Below are 23,009 nucleotides of genomic sequence, written 5' to 3' on the forward strand. Positions count from 1 at the left end.
AAGAGAGTACTTTAAACACAGGCATCAGAGAATTATGTAGGAGCTCATAATTAAAAAAATCAATAAGCACTTGAGTATATACACTACCATCAGAGAGAATCAGCATAAACTACCATCCAGACATATGAAGTCAGGACCAATTGGAATTATCAGTTAAAGAGTAATTTAATGGGTGAGAAGTAATATTAAAAGAGTTAATGGTGAGAACTCTTCAGAATTGATGAAAGACAACAATCCTCTGATTAAGGAGATCCCGCAAGCTCCAAGCAGGAAGTCTGAAAGAAGAAATCATAGTTTTAATGCTGATATTTGAAAAGAAGAAAGGCTGAATGTAATAGATTAAGCATTTAACTTATTTAGAAAAATAATAGTAGAATAAATCCGAAGTAGATAGAGGGAAGGAAATAATAAAGATAAGAGAATAAATTAAATAGGAAATAGACACAGTTGAGATTATTAAGTTAGTTGTTTGAAAAGACTAATAAAATTACCGAACCTTCGGCAAGATGAAAGAAAAAAAGAAAGAAACAATGAGTAACAGTAGGAATAAAAAGAAGACACAACTAAAAATATAAGCAGATATTTAAAAGAGAATATTATAAATAACTTTAAGCAATAAATTTGAAAAAATTACATGAAATGAACAAGTTTCCGGAAAGATATTACTTCCCTAAATTGACTCAATAATAGAAAATTTTACCTATTTTTATTATGTAATCTAATTTGTAATCTAATCAGCAACACAGTCTTTTTACAAAGAAGATATGAGGCCTAGAAAGATTTATGAACAAGTTCAATCAAACATTTAGGAAACAAATTATTCCAATCTCACATAAATACTCTATTTTATAATTCTAAAGTACTTTTTTTCTCCCACATTTTAACATCTCTGAAATCAAGTTAGGTCTTTAAATTGTTAGTATTTTACAAACTCTCTTGACCACTTTTACACACTTTATGTCATCTCTGAATTTTGGATGTATGTTACAACTGATAGCATCTTAAAATTGCCTTTAGCTCCCCTCCCCCATATTTTATGTCTCTGAAGTCAGCAATGTAGTTAATACTTGATGGCATCTTAAAATAGATGAAATAGTAAAAGAAACATTCCCCCAATGAAGCTGCTATAATTTTTAAAATTATTAGTAGACTTTATTTTTTAGTAAAGCTTTATATTTACAGAATAAATGGGCAAATAATACATATACACCACCCTACCCCCAACACCCACCCCCAACATGGTTTCTGCTATTAACATCTTGGACCAGTGTGGTACATTAGTTACAATTAATGGACAAATACTGATACATTGTTACTAACTGTAGTTCACAGTTTACATTAAGGTTCACTCTTTGTGTTGTACCTCTATGGGTTTAGGCATATGCATAATGAACAAGTATCTATCATACAGAATAGTTTCATCATCCTAAAAATCCCTTGTGCTTCTCCTGTTCATCCCTATCTTCCCTCCTCTCAAACCGCTAGCAACCACTGATCACTTTACTGTCTCTGTGGTTTTGCTTTTTCCAAAATGTCATATAGTTGAGTTCATATAGTGTGTAGCCTTTCCAGACTGCCTTCTTTCGCTGGGCAGTATGCATGTGAGATTCCTCCATGACTTTTCATGGCTTGATAGCTCATTTCTTTTTATTGTTGAATAACATTCCATTGTATAGACATTGCCACAGTTTGTCCATTCACCTATTGAAGAACATCTTGATCGCTTCCAGTTTTGGGCGGTTAATGAATAAAACTGTTATAAACATTTGTGTGCAGGTTTTTGTGTGGACACTAGTTTTCAGCTCCATTAGGTAAGTACCTAGGAGCACAATTGCTGGATCATGTGGTGTAACTATGTTTATCTTTGTAATCATATCTACAAAAACCTCAACAACTATATCTAGGCCAGTGTTTAACCAAACAACCAGGCGCCATGACTTAGCCAAGTTGACCCATAAAATTAACCATCCCAGTGATCTAGATTTTCTCCTAATTATTCTTGAAGTTCTAATAGTTTTTTTCTTACATTTAGGTCTGAAATCCATTTGAATTAATTTTTGTGAAAGGTCTAAGAACTGTTTCTAGAAAATTTTTTTATTGCCTTTGCATGTACAATTGTTTCAGCAACATTTATTGAAAAGACTCTCCTCCCACCATTTAATTGCCTTTACTCCTTTGTCGAGTATCATATGTTAACTGTTAACTGTTCATATGGATAGATGCCTGTTCATATGGATAGATGCCTGGGCTCTCTATTCTGCTCCATTGATCAGTGTTTCACCAATACCATACTATCTTGATTACTGTGGCTTTATAGTAAGTCTTAAAGTCAGATAGTTTCTTCAGTATTGTGTTGGCTATTCTTTGTCTTTTGCCTATCCATATAAACTTTAAAATCAATTTGTGGATATCCACAAAATACTTGCAGGGATTTTGATTGGAATTGTGTTGAATCAATAGTCAAGTTTGTGAGAATTGACATCTTAACAATATTGAGTTTTCTTATACATGAACATGGACTACCTCTCCATTTATTTAGATCTTCTTTGATTTTTTCATCAGAATTTTTCAGTTTGTTCATAGAGATGCTGTACATATTTCGTTAGATTTATACCTGAGTATTTCATGGTTGCTGGGGTTTTTTGTGTATGTGCTAATATAAATGGCATTTATTTTTAATTACAAATTCCAATTGTTCATTTGTGGTATATAGGAAAGCAATTAACTTTTGTATATTAACCTTATATCCTACAACTTTGCTATTCTCACTTATTAGTTACAAGAGTTTTTTTTTTTTTTTTTTGGTTGAATATTTGGTATTTTCTATGTAGACAATAATGTCATTTGCAAACAAAGCAGTTTATTTTATCCTTCCCAACATGTATGCCTTTTATTTCCTTTTCTTGTCTTATTGCATTAGCTGAGACTTCTAGTACAATGTTGAATAAGAATGATGATAGGGGACAACATTGTTTTATTCCTAACCTTAGAGGGAAAGCACCCAGTTTCTCACCATTAAGTACTGTGAAACAAGTTGCTGTATGGTGTGTTGTGGGAACACAGGCTCAGGCCCAATAGAGATTCTCAACAAATGACCACTTTATTACTTACACAGCACAATAGGTCCAAAAGAGCAGGGAAAGAGTCACATTATGGCCAGTCTCCTGCTCAGGCCAACTGCTCAGGTCAGGGTTGGTGGATGGCAGCTCTGCGTTGCCCCACTTTGCATTAGAGATGAGGGACCCTGTGCCACCAAGAAGATGGGTATTTATACACTCCAAGGTGAGGGGGTCCTGCCACTAAGTAGAAAGCATTTATCAAGCAATCTTTGTGCAAGTACCTGTCTTCGCAAGAAGCTGGGGCTGCTCATTCCGGTCAGACTGTTCCATTAGACTTAATGTCTTGCCCCAGGATCACAGACAAGCAAGGGGAGAAAAGAAGGTTATAGAGGTAGGCAAGGGCTAAGTGACAGCTGCTGAGTGTATCTGTGACTTTCCCAGCATTGTATTAGTTGTAGATTTTTTGCAGATGTTCTTTATCTACTTGAGGAAGTTCCCCTCTATTCCTGGTTTGCTAAGAGTTTTTATCATGAATAGATGTTGGATTTTATCAAATGCCATATCAGCATCTATTGATACACTCATTTGATTTTTCTTCTTTAGAGGATGGATTTAATGATGGATTACATTAGTTGATTTTCAAATGTGGATCTGCCTTACATACCTGAATAAGTCTCACTTGGTTGTGGTGTGTAATTCTTTTTATACAAAGTTAGATTCAGTTTGTGAACACTTTTGTTGAGGATTTTTGCATCTATGTTCATGAGAGATATTGGTCTTTGTTTTCTTTATTGTAATGTCTTTATCTGGTTTTGATATTAGGATAATGCTGACCTCATAGATGGAGTTAGGATGTGTTCCCTTTGCTTCTGTTTTCTAGAATATAGAGAAAATTGGTATCATTTCTTCCTGTGCCAGTTTGAATGTATTATGTCCCCCAAAACTCCATTATCTTTGATGTAATCTTGTGTGGGCAGACCTATTAATGTTGATTAGATTGTAATTCTTTGATTGAGTGTTCCATGGCGATGTGACCCAGCCAACTGTAGGTTATAATTCTGATTAGATAATTTCCATGGAGGTGTGGCCCTGCCCATTCATTGTGGGTCTTGATTAGTTCACTGGAGCCCTATAAAAGCTCAGACAGAAGGAGCAACAGCCAAGAGGGACCCTTTGAAGAGTGCACAGGAGCTGACAGAGGACATGCAGATGAGAAACAGTTGGAAGATGGCTGTTAAAAGCAGACTCTTGCTCCAGAGAAGTTAAGAGAGGACAAATGCCCCAAGAGCAACTGAGCATGACATTTTGAAGAGGAGCTGTGGCCTAGAGAAGAACGTTCTGGGAGAAAGCCATTTTGAAATGCAAACTGGTAGCAAGTGGACACCAGCCATGTGCCTTCCCACCTGAGAGGTTTTCCGGATGCCACTGGCCATCCTCCAGTGAAGGTACCCAATTGTTGATGCGTTACCTTGGACATTTTATGGCCTTAAGACTATAACTGTGTAAACAAATAAATCCCCTTTTATAAAAGCCAATCCATCTCTGGTATTTGCATTCCGACAGCATTAGCAAACTAGAACACTTCCTTAAATGTTTGGTAGAATCACCAGGGATACCATCTGGGCTTGGTGCTTTCTGTTTTGGAAGGTTATTAATTATTGATTCAGTTTCCTTAATAGATATAGGCCTATTCATATTATCTGTTTCTCCTTGTATAAAGTTTTGGTAGTTTGTGTTTTTCACAAGTTGGTCCATTTCATCTAAGTTATAAAATTTGTGGGCATAAAGTTGTCCATAATATCCCTTTATTATTATTTTGATGTCCATGGGATCAATAATGTTGACCCCTCTTGACCCAACTTTTGTTTCTAATATCAGTAATTTGCATCTTCTCTTTTTTCTTGGTTTGCCTAACTAGAGTTTTAATTTTATTGATCTTTTGCAAGAACCAGCTTTTGGTTTTGTTGATTTTCTCTATTGTTTTCCTGGTTTCAGTTTCATTGATTTTTCTCTCATTTTCATTATTTTCTTTTCTTCTGCTTGCTTTAGTTATATATTGTTTTTCTTTCTCTAAATTCCTAAGGTAGAAACGTAAATGATTGCTTTTAGATCTTCTTTTCTAATATATGCATTCAATTCTGTAAATTTCCCTTCACACACTGGTTTTCTGTTTCTCACAAATTTTGGTAAGTTTTCATTTTCAGTTAATTCAAAATATTTTTAAATTTCTCTTAAGGCTGCTTTGACCCATGTTTTATTTAGAAGTGCATTATTTAATCTCCAAATATTATGGGATTGTCCAGCTATCCTCCTGTCACTAATTTCTTGGTTAATTTCATTGTGGTCTGAGTGCATACTTGATATGATTTCTATTCTTTTAAATTTGTTAAGGTGTGTTTTACAGCCCAAAATGTGGTCTGTCTTATGGAATGTTCCATATGAGCTTGAGAAAAATATGTATCCTGCTGCTGTTGGATGAAATATTCTATTAATATTAGTTAGATCTAGTTGATTGACAATGTAGTAATCCCCAATTTCCCCCCTCAACTTGTGTAACAATGCTGCCATTCATTTCACTTATCCATATGCTGTAATCACCCAGTACATTGTTGTGATTTAAACAGTTATCTATTAGATCAAATAAGATTAAGAAAAAATATTTTTAACTTCATTTATTCATTCATTTATGCCCTCCTCTCTTTATGTAGATCCAAGTTTCTGACTTACGTATCATTTTCCTCCTCTCTGAAGAACTTCTTTTAACAATTCTTGCAAGACAAGACAGGTCTATTGGCAACAAATTCCCTCAGGTTTTGTTTGAGAAAGTCTTTTTATTTTTTCTTTACTTTTGAAGGATCATTTTGCTGAATACAAAATTCTCGGTTGATTTTTTTTTTCTTTCAACACAATATATTTTACTCCATTCTGTTCTTATTTGCATGGTTTCTGGCAAGAAGTCCAGTGTAATTCTTACATTCCTCTAAAGGGAAGGTGTTTTTTCCTCTGGATTTTTTCACATTTTCTCTTGGTCTTTGGTTTTATGCAGTTTGAATATGACATGACTAGGCGTAGATTTCTGATATTTATCTTGCTTGGTGTCCTCTGAGATTCCTGGATTTGTGGTTTATTTCTGTCAATAATTTTGAAAAATTCTCAGCCATTATTGCTTCAAATATTTCTTCTGCTCCTTTCTCTTTTTTCTTCTCCTTTTGGTATTCCCATTACATCTATATCATACATTTTGTAATTGCCTCACAGTCCTTGGATTGTCTGTTCCTTTTTTTCACATTCTTTATTCTTTTTTGCATTTTGGTTGGGGAAGTTTTTGTTGCCATATCTTCAAGGATACTGATTCTTTCCTCAGCCTTGTCCAGTTTACTGATGAGCCCCACTAAAGCCATTCTTCATTTCTATTAGTGTTTTGCATTGCCAGCATTTCCTTTTGGTTCTTTTTCGAGGTTCAATCTCTCTGCTTTCATTACCTGTGTCTTCTTGTGTGTTGTTCCCTTTTTTAATAAGAGCTCTTAGAATATTAATATATTACTATTAAAACTCCCAGTTTGATAATTCCAAAATATCTGTCATCCCGAGTCTGGTTGTGAAGCTTTGCTTTTGTCTCCTCAGATTGTGATTTTTCTTGCCTTTTGGCAAGAAAACCAGATATGATGTTTTGGGTAATAGGAACTGAGGTAGACAGGCCTTCAGTGTGAAGTGTTATGTTTATCTGATTAGAAGGTAGGCTGAGTTTACTGTTTGCTCTAGATGTAGGTGTCCAAGGCTTCAATTTCCTTTAGTATCCTTGTTTTTGTCGCCCCCTGTTATCTCTAAGTTTCCCTAGAAACTCCTTTCTAAATAGAGTTTGAGCCTTGTAATTCTTTCAGCCTTAATCTACTATTATTCCTGGGAACCCTATTAATGTGGTGGTAAGGTGTGGAAAGGGGGAAAGCATTCTGTAATCCCATGATTAGGTCTTAGTTTTTAGTGGGCTTGTATCCCCCCTGGGTTGTGACCTTCACAGTGCTTCTCAGATTTTACCCCCTTAGGTGAGAAAAGAATGATAGAGGGGACTGGAGTTGGGTAATTTTCATTCCCTAAGTGGGATAAGGCTTTAGTGGAATGTTTTCCCTTGCTGGGTAGGTCTTTATTTTGGAGAATAATGAGGGCTTATTTCAAAATGTTTACTTTTCCCCTAGTTGTATTTCAAAATGGTTACTTTCCCCTTCCCTCTAGCCAAATACAAGGGAATAGTTCTCTGATCTTCATTGTGAAAACCTGTTGGGGCTCCTGAAGATAAAATCCAGGAAAGAGTAGATGCCTGTCTTAGACTGGGCCCCCTGGAGTTTTTAACTCTCAAGCTATTCCACTCTGCCCACAGTACTTTGTTGAAGTTACTATAAGTGGTTCTACCAGTTACTGGCTCTAGAAGCTTCTGCTTCAGGTAAGCTGATCTATATTCTCTGTATTCACCTATCTTTCCAGTTTGGGGGGTGGCAGTTTGTTCTGTGACTTCAGTTCTCTAATCAAGAAAAGTCGATTTTCAGTTCATTCAACTTTTTTCTTGTTGTAAAGGCTGGAGTGAAAACTTTCAAGTCGTTTACATATCAGAGCGTAAATGAAAGTCAGTTGGTATGCTGTTTGATATGAATAGCAGACAAGAACATTACAAGAAAGAAAAATTACAAGACATTCTTGATCATAAATATAGATCAGAAATTCTAAACATATTGTTAGCCAACCAAATCCAGCAAGATAAAAAAAAAAAAAAAAACCAAAATATTATAACCACTTTGCAGTTATTCTAGAAATGCAAGGTTCGGTTTGATATTAGAAAATCTGTGATTGTTATTTAACACGTTAATGGATTGGAAAAGAAAAGCTGCCATCATCCTAAAAATAAAGAAAAAGCATTTGAAAATTTTAACATCCATTCATAATAAAAACTTGTAGCAAACTAGGAATAGAAAGGAACTTTCTTAACCTTGTAAACTTAGAATTAGGAACAAGAAAAAGGTCTGTATTGTCTATACTTCATTTCAACATTGTAGTTGAAATTTAACCAGTGAATAAGACAAAATGAAATAAAAGTAAAGGAAGAAACAAAATTGTCTTTATATGTAGGTAATATAATTGTCCATACAGAAATCCTCCCAAAATGCACAAATAAATTATTGGAATTATTAAGAAATTACTGGATATCTATTAACTGCAGTTCTAGGTACTAGTAACAAATGGTTAAAAATGCAACTCAAAAAATATCACTTACAATAACAGAAAATAAGATACATAACAATAAATCTAACAAGAGATGTGAAATAACTTTACAAAGGAGAGTATAACACTAAGATTATCTATTCTAAATAAATAGAGACATACCATGTTTATGATAGGAAAACTCAATATTATTAGGGTGTTGCTTCTTCTCAAAGTGATTTTACGGGTTCAGGGCATTTCTAATCCATATCTCAACAGGGTTTTTTCATGGTACTTGATAAGGTCATCCTAAACTCCCTAGGGAGGAGCAAAGGGCAAAGAAGAGTTAAGACACTCCTGAAAAAGCAGAGCCAGGCAAGGGAGGGGTGGAAACTTGCTTTACTAATTATAAAGTACTTATTATAACAAATAATTTACTATAACAAATAAGTCAGGGAGGTATTGGTCCTAAAATAGACCCAAGTGCTGAAAAAAGTGAGCGATGAAACATAATAAAGACCCAGAAACAGACCCAAGCATATATGGAAATTCAATAGACGACAGATTACATAATAAGTAGTTCTGGAAAAATTAGTTATACATTCAAGAAAAAAAATGAAAATAACTCTCCACCTCCCCCCATTCACAAAAATCTATTCTAGTTGGATTAAATGTTAAAGATAAAATATTAAAAAATATAAAAGTATGTCTTTATAACCTTGGCATGAGGAAGGATTTCTTTAAAAAGACACACAAAAAAAGCCTAACCGAAAAGAAGTCTGCCAAATTCCACCTTGTTGAAATTAAGAACATCATGTCATCAAAAGATACTATAAAAAGAGTGAAGAAACGAATCATAGCTTTCAATGTATGTAACTGATAAAGTAAAGTACTCCTATCAATAACAGCAAAGAACAAAACTTTACTAGAAAGATGGTCAAAGGATATGAGCAGCCATTTCACAGAAGACGTAACATGAATGGCCAATAAATTTGAAAAGATGGTCAACATCATTAAGAAGATATTAAAGGTAAATTATATAATGACATGCCATTTTACATCCACCAGAATGATGAAAATTTAAGTCTAACAATTATAAGCATCAATGAAGATGTGGAACAATAGGAATTCTCATTTACTACTCGTGGGAGCATAAGTTAGTAGAACCATTTTGGAAAACAGTATGGTATTACATAATAAAATCAAAGATGAGCACATCCTAATCCATACCATTAATACTCTTTGGAATATATCCTATACCTAAACAAACTCTCACATTGTACCAGCAGTGTTTGTAATAGAAAGAAACTGGGAAAAATCCAAATGTCCATCATCAGTGGAATGAATAAATATTATAGTATATTCATACATAGTATACCACTCAGTAGTGAAGCCAGTGACCTAAAACTATAGGCATCAACATTGAGGATTATACAAAACAAATTATAGTTCTGTAGTCTATTAATAACCTTTCAAAAGACATGCAAGTTGACATGGGAGATAATGACCTTTACTCCCCATCAATTTCCATCCTCCAATAGGGAAAATAGTTTCTTAGCTGTAGTTAGTAAAATCTCACTGATGATTATATGGCTTGGAAATTATATCAAGCAATTTTGTTATCCTACATTTCCTAGAAAGTAATTCTGTAGATACTCCATTAACAGCTTTAAAAATGTTCTCAACAAAAACACGTACAAACGCACATACAGAATTAAAAGGATGGTTTAAAAATAACTTCAGATTAGATAGCATTCTTGTCTAGATATCCATATTCACTGGAAGAAGTATAAGATAGTATTTTCTCTGGGTGAAAAGTTATTTAAAATTATATAGTATGTTATATAATCACTCATTCAACAAAAATTTAATGAACACCAACTATGTGTTAAGAGCTATGTTAGGCACTGAGAAGGGAGCTTTCAACATAATAAGAGTCTCTGGTTTCTGCTCTTATTGAGCTTTCAAAGTATGTGTGTGTGAAGGGGTGCACATGTGAATACATGTGTGTTAAAAGTTAATTGAACTCAAGTTCCAAGAAATAAATGTTAAATGAAGTGCTTTCAAAAGGCTATTCACAAAAATCTATTTAACTGAAAATGTACTACACTAATAGTAGTATGAATGCAACCATTGTGATTTACCTCATTTTTATATAGTAATTAACATATTTTCCAAAGTGTTTTCACATGTTATCAATAGATTAAAGTAACAACAATGTGACATATAAAAGGAGTAGTATCCTAGTTTTATAGGTAAGGTAATCAGGCCCTAAGAGACATATGCTATGTGTCACACAGTAAATGAGCAACAGAGCCAAGATGAGAGTCTTGGAGGTAATGTTTACTCTCCCCTCCCTTCATTCTCCTTTTCTTAAGAGTCTGCCAACAAGATGGCAGCATCAAGCAGATTTTTTTTTCTTATTTATTTAATTTTTTTTTTATTAAAGAAGTTGTTGGTTTATATAACAATCGTGCATAAAATAGAGGATTTCCGTATACCACCCCACCACCAACACTTGCATTGATGTGGAAAATTTGGTACAATTGATGATACCACTTTTTTTTGTAATTCTACTATTTTTTAACAGTAGTTACATTAGTTACAATTGATGAAATACTATTAAAGTAGTTGTTTTAGTTAGGGTTCTCTAGGGAAACAGAATCAATGAGAGGTGTCTATGACTATAAAATTTATAAAAGTGACTCACACAACTGAGGGTATGCACGAGTCCAAATTCTGTACAGCAGTCAGCAACCTGTCAACTCCAAGGAAGATGTCCGATGAACTCCTCAGGAAACGAACCGGCAAGTTCGACGAACTCCTCAGGAAATGAACTGGGATCTTCGACGAATGTGTTCGATGAACTCCTCAGGAAACAAACCAGCAACTTCAAAGAACTCCTCAAGAAACGCTTTGCTGGGCAGCTGAAGAAGAAGTGAGGGTCCTCTATCTGTCTTGCATATAAGTCTTCAACTGATTAATTGGATTAAATCCAGCCAACTGCATTCTCTCCTTGTGGAAGACATGCCCTTTGGTGAGTCATCAGTCACAGTTCCAGTCAATTGACTGATGATTTAATAAACCAGTCTGTTGGTTTATTAACCAGCCACAAACATCCTCACAGCAATTGTTAGGCCAGTGTTTGCTTGACCAGACAGCTGGGCACTATCACCTGGCCAAGTTGACACATGAACTTAACCATGACAGTCCACCCCTTGTCAACTTGGCAGTTATACACATCACCTAAAACCATACTTTATCTCTAAGTAGATAACAATAACAGACATATATTTTGCCTAACTATACTCCGCTGTGCAGCATACAACTGGAAATGCACTAAATCTCTCCAAAATAGGGTGCAAGTCCTTGGGTGACATTAATCTCTGCAATCCTTCCAGGAATCCAGTATTGCTTCTGGTTCACTATTTTGCTAGGCAGGGGCAGTTCTAGTGGCTTTCACTTGGCCTTTCCCACCATAATAGCCCTCACTCCATGAGTCAGGGAACCAATGTGAGGATTCTGCCAGTTGCTGAGTATGTCTATTCCAATTATGCACTCCAGCACTGGGGAAATAACCACAGAATGGGTCCGGGGACCCACTGGACCCACTGTGAGATGGACCTGAGCTAAAACTCCATCAATCACCTGACCTCTATAAGCGCCAACTCAGACTGGTGGACCAAAGTGACATTTTGGGTCTCCGGGAATTAATGTCTCTTCTGAACCAGTGTCTAATAATCCATGAAATATCTGATCATTCGGCGTTTAAGTTTTGAATTTGAAGCCTTTAGCTCGTCTCTTTCTCTTACAACTTTATCTAAAGTATCTAAGAGCAGCCAACCAACATCATTATACCTCTTAATTCTGCAAAACTCTGTGAAGGTGTCGAAAACACTGTCACCCAGAGCCTTGCTTCATACTAGAGTATGATTAGGAGAATAAATGGTGCTATTTTGTGTATCTCCTTTGCCAACTCATGCCATGGACTGTCAGTGCCCTCTTGATTATTGGAAATAGAGTCATTAGTGCCTTTGAATCTAATCAGAGTAGAAAACAAATTGTAAAAGCCCATTTTAAGATTCTGTTTCTCAAGAACCACCCCACTCCTGGTACCAAGTTGTATTAGTTAGGGTTCTCTAGAGAAACAGAATCAATGAGAGGTGTCTGTGACTATAAAATTTATAAAAGTGACTCACACAACTGTGAGTATGCACGAGTCCAAATTCTGTAGAGCAGTCAGCAAACTGTCAACTCCAAGGAAGATGAATCTAACCATCACAGTGGTAGTACAACTATTGTCCATAGTTTACGTAGGGGTATTTTTTCCCCATATTCCAACCTATTTTTTTTTCATGCATGTCTTTATTTTATGACTCTTCTACTCATACACTGGATAAAGGGAATGTCCCAAGGTTTTTACAATCACACAGTCACACAATAAAAGCAATATAGTTATACAAACATTATCAAAGATCAAGGCTACTGAATTACAGTTCAGTAATTTCAGGTATTTCCTTCTGGCTATTCTAATACCCTAGAGACTAAAAAAAAAAAATCTATATAATTAGTCAGTAGTTACAATCATTTGTTAAATCCTAATTTCTCAGTTACACCTCCTCCCTCTCTTTTGATCATTCTCTCTATCTTCAGGAATATCTGGGCAATGACCATTTTAACTCCTTCATGCTAGAAAGGGGTGTCAACGTTATGGGGTAGAAGAATGAAACTGGTTTATATTCTTGGAGAGACTGGTACCTCTACATTTCATGGCTTATCTGGCATAGGAACAATCTGGAGACCTTAAGTTTCTGAAAAAATAAATTTACTAATTAAAACTTGTATAGAATCTTAGATAAAGCCCAGGGTATTCTTTAGGGTTTTCAGGAATACTTTTGGTTGGGGTTTGGCATGCTGTGACAATTTGCAATATCTGGTTGACATCAAGCAGTTTTGTGGTAAGGTGAGATTCAAAGATGAGGGATAAAAAAGTTGATCCCAAGCAACAGTGGGGTCTTCAGTGTGAAGGGAGAAAATGAGGCACGTCTCAGTGACAGTGAAGAAGAAATGGGATCTTATAGGACCTAGGCCACCCAATTGGATTGTCCTTTACATATAAGGGCAGTTATTTTTTTTTTAATTAAATTCAGTTTTATTGAAATACATTCACACACCATGCAATCATCCATGATATACAATCCACTGTCCACAGTATGATAACATAGTTATGCGTTCATCACCACAATCTCTCTCTGAACATTTTCCTTACATCAGAAAGAACCAGAACAAGAATAAAACATAAAAGTGAAAAAAGAACACCCAAATCATCCCCCCATCCCACCCCATTTGTCCTTTAGTTTTTATCCCCATTCCTCCATTCATCCATACACTAGATAAAGGGGGTGTGATCCACACGGTCTTCACAATCACACTGTTACCACTTGTAATCTACATTATTATATAATTGTCTTCAGGAGTCCAGACTGCTGGGTTGGAGTTTGGTAGTTTCAGGTATTTACTTTTAGCTATACCAATACATTAAAGCCTAAGAGGTGTTATCTATATAGTGCATAAGAATGTCCACCAGAGTGACCTCTCGACTCCATTTGGAATCTCTCAGCCACTGAAACTATTTCGTCTCATTTTGCATCCCCCTTTTGGTCAAGAAGATACTCTCAGTCCTACAATGCCGGGTCCACATTCATCCCCGAGAGTCATACTCTGCGTTGCCAGGGAGATTTACATCCCTGGGAGTTGGGTCCCACGTAGAGGGGAGGGCAGCGAGTTCACCTGTCGAGATGGCTCAATTAGAGAGAGAGAGGGCCACATCTGAGCAACAAAGAGGTACTCAGGGGGAGACTCTTAGGCACCATTACATACAACTTTAGACTCTCCTTTGTGGTAATGAGCTTCATAAGGGCAAGTCCCATGCTCAAGGGCTCAGCACATCAAACCGCCAGTCACAATGTTTGTGACAACATCAACACCAGTCCAGGTGAGGATGTCCAACACATCTGCACCTTCCCCCAGATCCTCGGGGCTGGGGAGGGGGAGGCTGTAAATATATTTTTTATTATCTGCCCAAATTACTCTAGGATGTGTCACTATTTCACTCCAGCCTATACTAACCTACTGTATCTCACTTCCTATTCAAAGTTCCATGCAATTGTGGTGTTTGAACAAATCGACTGTGGAGTTGTACCGTTTAGAAAATTTAGATCCTGTACCAAATAGATATCTATTCTAAGGGCAGTTATTAATAGACTTGTTTACTAAGTCTTAGCTAGTCCAGGTTGTGAATTACATTCTTATCTGAATTGTGTGTTCTGTGAGGGAACTTGTTTTTTGGCTGCTGATTTTGTATAGTACCTTCTTTAGATGTTCAGTTCATTTTTATGAAGTAGTTATTCTCTACATGTTTGGACATGGTATGTTCTTAAATTCTTCTTGGTTGATTTTTGTTTTCAGTATTTTGATCTTTATCCAACTCTGCTTGCTACTTAAATGGATTTATAAAATCTTTTTTAAGCCTATGTTTAATATCTCGGGATTCAAGATAAAGTATGTGGCTCTTGTAATACTTTCATCCTAATTTAAACCAGTATATTTTATCATAAGTGTCCATATGGAACTTTGGTAGTTGGAAAACCAATTTAAATTCTACAAGTTAAGATTATTAAAAAAAAAATCAGCAATATTAGATGTTTGCCTTTTATCTGATCTCTCTCTCTCTCTCTCTGTCTCTCTCTCTCTCATTTTTTTCTTAAATAGAGCTGCTCTGGAATTTTCCCAGAGAACTCTTTAAGTTCTAATATTAATGAGAAATGCCTGCTCTAGTCCTGACCTTTTAGTTCTATTGAAGTGAAGTTAAGGTTGTGTATTTTCTGGGCATGTGGCAGGCACATCTAGAGAATCTTCTATTAATGCCTTTTGTGGTTTTTGTCTCTGCTCTGAATGTCTACCATTTTAATACGGAACTAGCCATGTAGTTGAGTCTTTTCACTGACAAAGTGGCAATAATAATTCTTCCAGCCTCTGCTCACTACCCAATTCCAAAGACATCTGCATTTTTAGGTATTTGTTATAGCAGCACCCCACTTTCCAGTAGTGAAATCTTTATTAGTTTCTGTTATGGTTTGCTAATGCTGCCGTTTTGCATATCACAAGAACTGGATTGGCTTTTTTAAAGGGGTTTATTTGGTCACAAAGTTACAGTCTTAAGGCTGTAAAGTGTCCAAGGTAAGGCATCAACAACAGGGTACCTTCACTGAAGGATGGCCAATGGTATCTGAAAACTTCTGTTAGCTGGTGTGCCAGTTTGAATGTATTATGTCCCCCAGAAAAAGCCATATTCTTTGATGCAATCTTGTGGAGCAGACATATAAGTGAGGATTCAGTTGGAATGTTTGGATTAGGTTGTTTGCATGGAAATGTGCCCCACCCAAATGTAGGTGATAACTCTGATGAGATATTTCCATGGAGAAGTGGCCCCACCCATTTAGGGTGGGCCTTGATCAGTGGAGCCATATAAATGAGCTCGGGGCAGAAGGAACTCAGTGCAGCTGTGAGTGACATTTTGAAGAGGAGCAACAGCCAGGAGGGACACTTTGAAGAAAGCACAGGAGCTGCTGATGAGAGACAATTTGAAGACAGCCATTGAAAGCAGACTCTTGCTCCAGAGAAGCTAAGAGAGGACAAATACCCAAGTGCAACTAAGAGTGACATTTTTGAGGAACTGCAGCCTAGAGAGGAACGTCCTGGGAGAAAGCCATTTTGAAACCAGAACTTTGGAGCAGACGCCAGCCACGTACCTTCCCAGCTAACAGAGGTTTTCCGGACACCACTGGCCATCTTCCAGTGAAGGTACCCAGTTGCTGATGTGTTACCTTGGACACTTTATGGCCTTAAGACTGTAACTGTGTAACCAAATAAACCCCCTTTATAAAAGCCAATCCATTTCTGGTGTTTTGCATTCCAGCAGCATTAGCAAACTAGAACAGCTGGGAAGGTACACGGCTGGGGTCTGCTTGCTCCCAGGTTGTGTTTCAAAATGGTGTTCTCCAAAATGTCAGTTTTAGCTTCCAACAGCCATCTTCAAAATGTGTCTGTCAGCTGCAGCTTTTCCAAAATGTCACTCTCAGTTGCTCTGAGGTCCCTCTGTTTGTGAGCTCTTTATATAGGACCCCAGTGAACTAATCAAGACCTACCCTGAATGGATGGGGCCACATTTCCATGGAAACATTCAATCAAAAAGTCACACCCTAATCAAAAGTGCCACTCACAGTTGGATGGGTCACATCTCATGGAAGCAACGTAATCCAATATTCCAACCTAATCAACACTAATACGTCTGTCCCCACAAGATTGCATTGAAGAACATGGAGTTTAGAAGGACATAATACATCCAAACCAGCAGTTTCCTAGGGCTGCCATAACACGTTACCACAACTTGGGTTGCTTACAACAACAGAGATTTATTCACTCAGTTTTGGAGACTAGAAGTTCAAAATCAAGGTGTCAGCAAGGCCATCTAAAACCTGAGGGTAGAATCCTTTCTTTCCTCTTCTGGCTTCTCGTGGTTGCTGGTAATCCTTGGCATTGTAGATGTATCATCCCACTCTCTGTCTTCATCTTCACATGTTCCTCTCCCCTGTGTATATCTCTGAGTCTCTTCTCTTCTTAAAGGACACCAGTCCTAATATGACACCATTCATATTAGATTAAGGGCCTACTCTTAATCTACTCCAGAATGATTTCACCTTAATTAATTCTATCTGCAGCAATCCTATTTCCAAATAAGGTCACATTTTGAAGTACTGGGTATTAGGACATATCTTTTGGATGCAATTCAACCCATAACATACATACATACGTGCATGCTTACATACATAGATATGTATATGTGTATACATAACATACATATATAATTTTATCTTTGCAATTATATGATATGTAGGCAAAGCAGGTGGTGGATAATAATTGAGTCAGAACTGGGACCCAGAAGTATTCTAACTCTTGGTGTTGGTTCTACTGATTCCTATCCATAGGAAGTTGGTGCTGTCAATTTTGTGCCTTTTGAGTATATTTTTTGGCATAAATAGGGTTGGTTCTCAGTTTTTACCAATACTGGTTTGTGATTAGGCTTCCTTGGATCTGCAAGACAGTGACTACTTGTTCACCTCATTCTTTCCATTGTCCAAATTTATGTTGCTGATGTGTTCTTCTGGTTTCCCCATACTTGTGATGTTTTCTTCCCAAGACTGTGGTGTTCTGGGGATGGCTGCTGGTGATCCTTGATCCTTAGTTTATCACATGGCAAGACACATGGTGGTGTCTCCTGTTCTCTGCCTTCTTTTCTGTGTTCTATTGATGTTCAGCTTCTTGCTTCCTGTGTCGTTCTCTCTGTCTGTTTGAATTTTACTCAGCTTATAGAGGACTCCAGTAATAAGATTAAAACCCATCCTGATTGAGGTGGGCTGTTCCTTAATTGAAGTAACCTCACCAAAAGGTTCAATTTACAATGGGCTCACACCCACAGAAATGGATTAAATTTAAGAGCATGTTTTTCTGGGATACATACAACTTTGAACTGCCACAGTCTTTAAAATAAAACATCCCTTTCCTGTAATTTTAGTGGCATTTCAGGATAGAGCAACTTAGGTCAATGTCTTCATTCTTTCATTTTATCCTGGAACCTTTATAGGTATTTCACATAAATTATCACATTTGATCCTCACAGCAATCCTATAATACATGTACTATTATTAACATTTTATAGATAACAAACAGAGACCTAGAGAAATTAAATAAATTGCTCAGGGTCATCCAGCAAGGGTAGAACTGGGATTTCAATCCAGGCAGTTTGATTTCAAATCCTACTTAACAATTATGCTATGATACCTTGTATGATGTTATATTCTTTATGCTTTGAAAGGCAAGTGCCATTGCATGAATGAGTTATAATGCTTTCTCTATTGTCTATAATTAATGGTAGTTTGTATTAATGACATGGAGAAAAGCGAAAATGAAAAAATTGTTGCAATTATGGGTATTAACCATAAAGTAACTTACTTTTACCATTAATTGATTTTGAAATGCCTTTGCCCAAAAAAGAATGTTTTATATACAGTAAATTGAGTTTGTTTTTTTAAATGTCGTTTGTAGTGAAGAGAAACAGTCTTATATTATATGGGCTACTGTTGGGTACTCATGCGTACCAGCCTTGAAATGTATGCATAGCAAGGAAGAAAACTTAGAATTTATGGTAGGTAACTATAAGAATGAACCACTAAGTTAGTTGTAACTATATTAGTTGTCTGGCTGAGTAGGTGTATTACCGGGTAGAAAGTGAGAATTGTGATCAGAAAAATCAATCTATGATATACAAAGTGAGCAATTGACTAGAGCTTTTTAACTTGAATTAAGGTAGGATAAGGTAAATGGATTTAAATATAATTTGGCAAGAATTTTCTAGAATTTTAAAGATTAAGTGTAAAGAAATGAAACGATAGATCATTTCAGCTATAGGTACATTTTAAATTACTTTCCTGTTAGATTTAATGATGTGGGATTATACTAGTCACTTAGTTTTAGCTGTAGTAAAGAAACATGTTTTATTTGTCACTCTTCTAATAAAGTTGCTTTTTTTTTTTTAAGTGGGAGAGTTTTAAATGGAAAAATACCCATTGGTAGGTTATACATTTTGAAAAGTTTAAATATAATGAAGGGTAACTGTAGTAGCTCATATCTATTTCAAGGGGACATGTGTTGGAGCCTACAGCATTATTATGGTATCATTTTATCTCCTCTGTTGATTGGTTTGCATTAACAATATTTATGACTCATATATCCCTGCTAGAAATAAAACTTAAATGTTTATTCTCTGCTTACTGTTTCAATCCATCAAAACTATACTTGAAAGAATATCTTACTTTATGAATTCTTAATCATGGCTGAGGCCAGCAGATTAGATCTAAATCTAGAAGCATCAGGGGAGATAAACAGTGTTATGTTTATATACATTTTTGAAGTAAGCAGAAGCTCAAAAGGAAAGACTCAGGAGAGATGGGAAGTGTGGCAGACACTACAAAAAAAAATGGGTGTGATAAAAGGCTTGTATTTTTGAGAAATGAAGAGAACATTTTATTACTCCATACTGAATCTCCAAGTATTGATCTTGCTTTGTTTTCCTAAAGCAGCAATTCAGTGCAGGGTATTACAGGTTTGATAGAAGGGCAAAACATTAGTGGAATAGCCTTCAGGTTTATTGATGCATTAAAAAGAAATCAGCAGCATGACTTACTGCGTTTTTTGTCAGTTGCTTTCTCTATCTTTTTATTGCTGATTTGACAGTCTCTGGTCCTTCTCCTTTGCTGTTAAATCTGTGTGCCCTTTGTTTGCGCTGATGGGTTTTGCTACATTTGGCTGTGAGAGAAAAGCCTGTCATTGCCATACAGGTCTAATTAGCCTTCTGGGTGAGTATATACATTAAACAGACCTTCTGAGCCATGAAAGAAAAGAGTTCACAACAGCGAAGATTTTCTTTATGTACTGGGGTTTCGCCTGTTTTATTTCCTCCACGAATTGATGATGGCCGAAAGCTTGTCCGGAATGCTTCATTTGGAGGATACAGTGAACTTTCTCCTTCATTGACAGGTTTGTTTGTTTAACCTTGCATTCTTGTCCTTATTTCTTGCAGACTTTTCATTAAACTAAGCCAGGTGTTTATAATATTTTAAAACTGCTTTCCTTTAAACAAAACAATTCTATTGTAGAAGGTTAAGTTTCAGTAACTGCTGCTATATAGCTTGGCTGTTCCTATTTTTCTCTTACCATCTCTTAAGCTAAAACTTGAGAACTAATGTTACAGTGAAGTAGGAATCTTGAGTGCTTATAGCATGAATTTTTGCTTTAATTACAGAAATAAATATTATGACCCTTTGATAAAATGGAAGCTTCTCCTGGATTTGAGAAAAACACAAAATTTTCTAAACAGGCTGAGTTGTTCTAAGGTTGTTGCAAATGAAACCTAGTTATTTAATATTAATGTTAGTTATTTTCTACAGAATAGTAACTATATTAAAATTTATGTTTAGTGTAAGCTTTAATATCTCAAGTTGGGACTACTGTGAAGTTTTCTAAGTATGATTTTTGAGATATCTTACTTTTTTTCTTGTTAGATGTGTTTGTATCCAATTGATTTTTTGCTAGGAAAATGTGATATTTTAAAGATAATCTTAAATGAAATTAGGCATTTGACAGCTATGATTTAGGCATTAAATATTGGTCAATAAGATATAGACAGAAATTGATCTTTTATTGTTTGAAAAAGATGCATTGTAGCAAATATTTGGATATATATTTTTATATATAAAGTCTTTTATGTTTTCCTCTCCAAAGTTTAAACTGGTAACATAATTATATCTACTCTTTTAAGGTTATATTTTTCTATTAAAATAAAATAAATATTCTTTAAGACTTACGGCAAAGAGATATTGACTGAAACTGATACTTGTTCTACCACCTATATCTTTTTCTCACATTTATACTTTGTTGAATTTGAATTATATTTCCTATTTTCACACTAACCTTTATTTTTGGCTTTTTGTGAAAATTCATGCTAATTAATGTGTACATATTTTTTGAGATAGTGAAATGCCTTATAGAAAGTGTTCACCTGGGCAATTAAATAAATTCTTATCAGAATTCACTGATTTAATTTTCTTTCCTAGCAGTGTTCCCCAAAAGAGTTAAAAACCATAATCCTGAGGTTTGCATAAGTAGCAGAAGATTTAAACAACATCAATCCATATTTAGTCTTTTTAATGTAGCATGTACTATCATGTTTATTTCTTATATTTTCAAATGGTATAAATTTTAGTATATGGCTTTGCTCAGAAGTGACTTCGACAATAGTAAACCTGCTAGCACATGCTGTTTGCTGACCCTCATGTCATGAGTCTATTTAATAATAATAATTTATCAGGTGACCTTGATAAACAATAGAAAGTATCATTTTTTAAAAGTTTGATAGTTGCTTAATCAAATAATTAAATAATTAATCAAATAATCAAATAATTAAATAATTAAATTGCTTAATCAAATAATTAAAGGCATCATCCTGGATGGATTTGTGTTAATAGAAATCATCCTGGATGGATTTGTGTTAATAGAAAAGTAAATGATTTGCTTTGTATCCTATTCTTTAAATAGAGAAAATCATACTCATAGGAATGATTCTGTATTCCCCAATACAATCAGTAGTTGTATCATAACCAGCAGTGATTAAAAGGAAAAAAACTCTCTAAAATATGTTTTACTTTATTGGGTACGAAGTAGAATGGCATTAGGTATCTGAAAGGAACAGTTTTTTATTATGTATTTTTTAAAGTTAAAAGTTTAAAAAATATATAGGATTTATACAGGACATTTCATTGTTGGACTGAAAAATATTCTTTTAAGATGCAGTTGCTTTTATCTGATATCATTGGAGGAGAGAGGTTCTATGTTAGTGACTTTTTAATAACTGTCTTACCACTTTGAGCAAAAACCTGTTTTCATTTTAGTTTCCTTAGAAAAATCTTTGTTTTGTTACTTCAGCCCTAAGAAATATATTGTTTTAGCCTTTTTCTTGGTAATAAACTATAATATACAGATACAACCTGTGTTCTCATAGTGATACCATCATGCAATGTGTTTTTTGTTTTATTTTTAGTTCATGTCTGTTTATCTGTTTCTTCCTTTGCTTTCAGCTATTACTTCCAGATATACTCACTGTACCAATCTCTAGAAAAGCACTTAAAAATAGAAGTAAATAAACTTTGACAAGGAAATCTATAGACAAACTGTATGAGCTTTAATGCATAGATTTTTCTCAGTCTATTTTAACTTCATAAAGATTTTTTTTCTGTACAATTCCTGGTACTTGGCTGTGTTCAGTATCATTAATAGTAATATAGCAATTCTGTATGTATTTTGTAAATACCTATTAAATATGCATTTGTAGATATGTAAATATAATCTCATCGTAACAAGACTGGAGCAGCATAAAACTTATTATTTCTAAAGAGTAATGAACCAATTTTATTACTGCAGTGTATAAAAAGGATACACATTATCAATGATAATGCTTGTATTCTATTAACAAATTAGATGTATGGGCAGAGTGCTAATTTATTCAGGAATAATATTGCATTGCATTAACAGGAGAAAGTAAACCCTATATGCTTATTATGTAAGAGATCTAGTATAAAAGTTATTATTAAATGAGAAAACTGAGGCCCCTGAAAGTTAAAGGATTTGACAATGGTTGTATAATTTCATATGGAAAGAGTTAAAATGTATTATGTATATCTCTGTTCTTGGAATTATTGTGAGTCTGTGGCTATTCCCTAGATGAAAATATTGTAACAGAAAGATCTGACAGATTTTTTGGTTTTTTAAAAAAAATTTTTTTTGTTTAGCTAAGTACCAAGGGAATAATACTTTGTTTGAACAGAATTAAATGCTACCAGTTTTATTTGTTTGTTTGATTGGTTGATTTTTTTGGTTAAACTGAGCTATTACTAGGAAATTCTTTTTGTTTGTTTTGATGATTGAAAACATTTTTATAAAGCATTAGTGTATTTTCTTCCCTTATGAAGAGAATACTGTAGCACTCTCTTGCTTCAAACTTCAGTCAATACTAGATCACTCTAATGCAGTTTCCCTTATAGAGAAACTGAACAAGTTAAGTAGCTTGTCCAAGGTCATATCTAGTAA

At 35.1% G+C, this 23,009-nt stretch overlaps 1 protein-coding gene across 10 annotated transcripts in view; it reads left to right on the forward strand.

Moving 5' to 3' along the window:
* The window catches only part of OSBPL8 (oxysterol binding protein like 8), a 251,023-nt gene that overhangs the window by 164,108 nt on the left and 63,906 nt on the right, over positions 1 to 23,009 (forward strand). The window contains exon 1 of one of the 10 annotated variants that reach the window (XM_037847130.1): positions 19,139 to 19,904. The exons of the other annotated variants lie outside the window; for them this stretch is intronic. Coding sequence (XP_037703058.1) covers positions 19,757 to 19,904 — 148 coding nt within the window. The 5' untranslated portion in view covers positions 19,139 to 19,756. Of the gene's footprint in view, positions 1 to 19,138; positions 19,905 to 23,009 lie in introns of those variants that run through there. 10 annotated transcript variants of the gene reach the window in all.

Source organism: Choloepus didactylus, chromosome 8, assembly GCF_015220235.1.
Source record: "Choloepus didactylus isolate mChoDid1 chromosome 8, mChoDid1.pri, whole genome shotgun sequence".
Taxonomy (NCBI): Eukaryota; Metazoa; Chordata; class Mammalia; order Pilosa; family Megalonychidae; genus Choloepus; species Choloepus didactylus.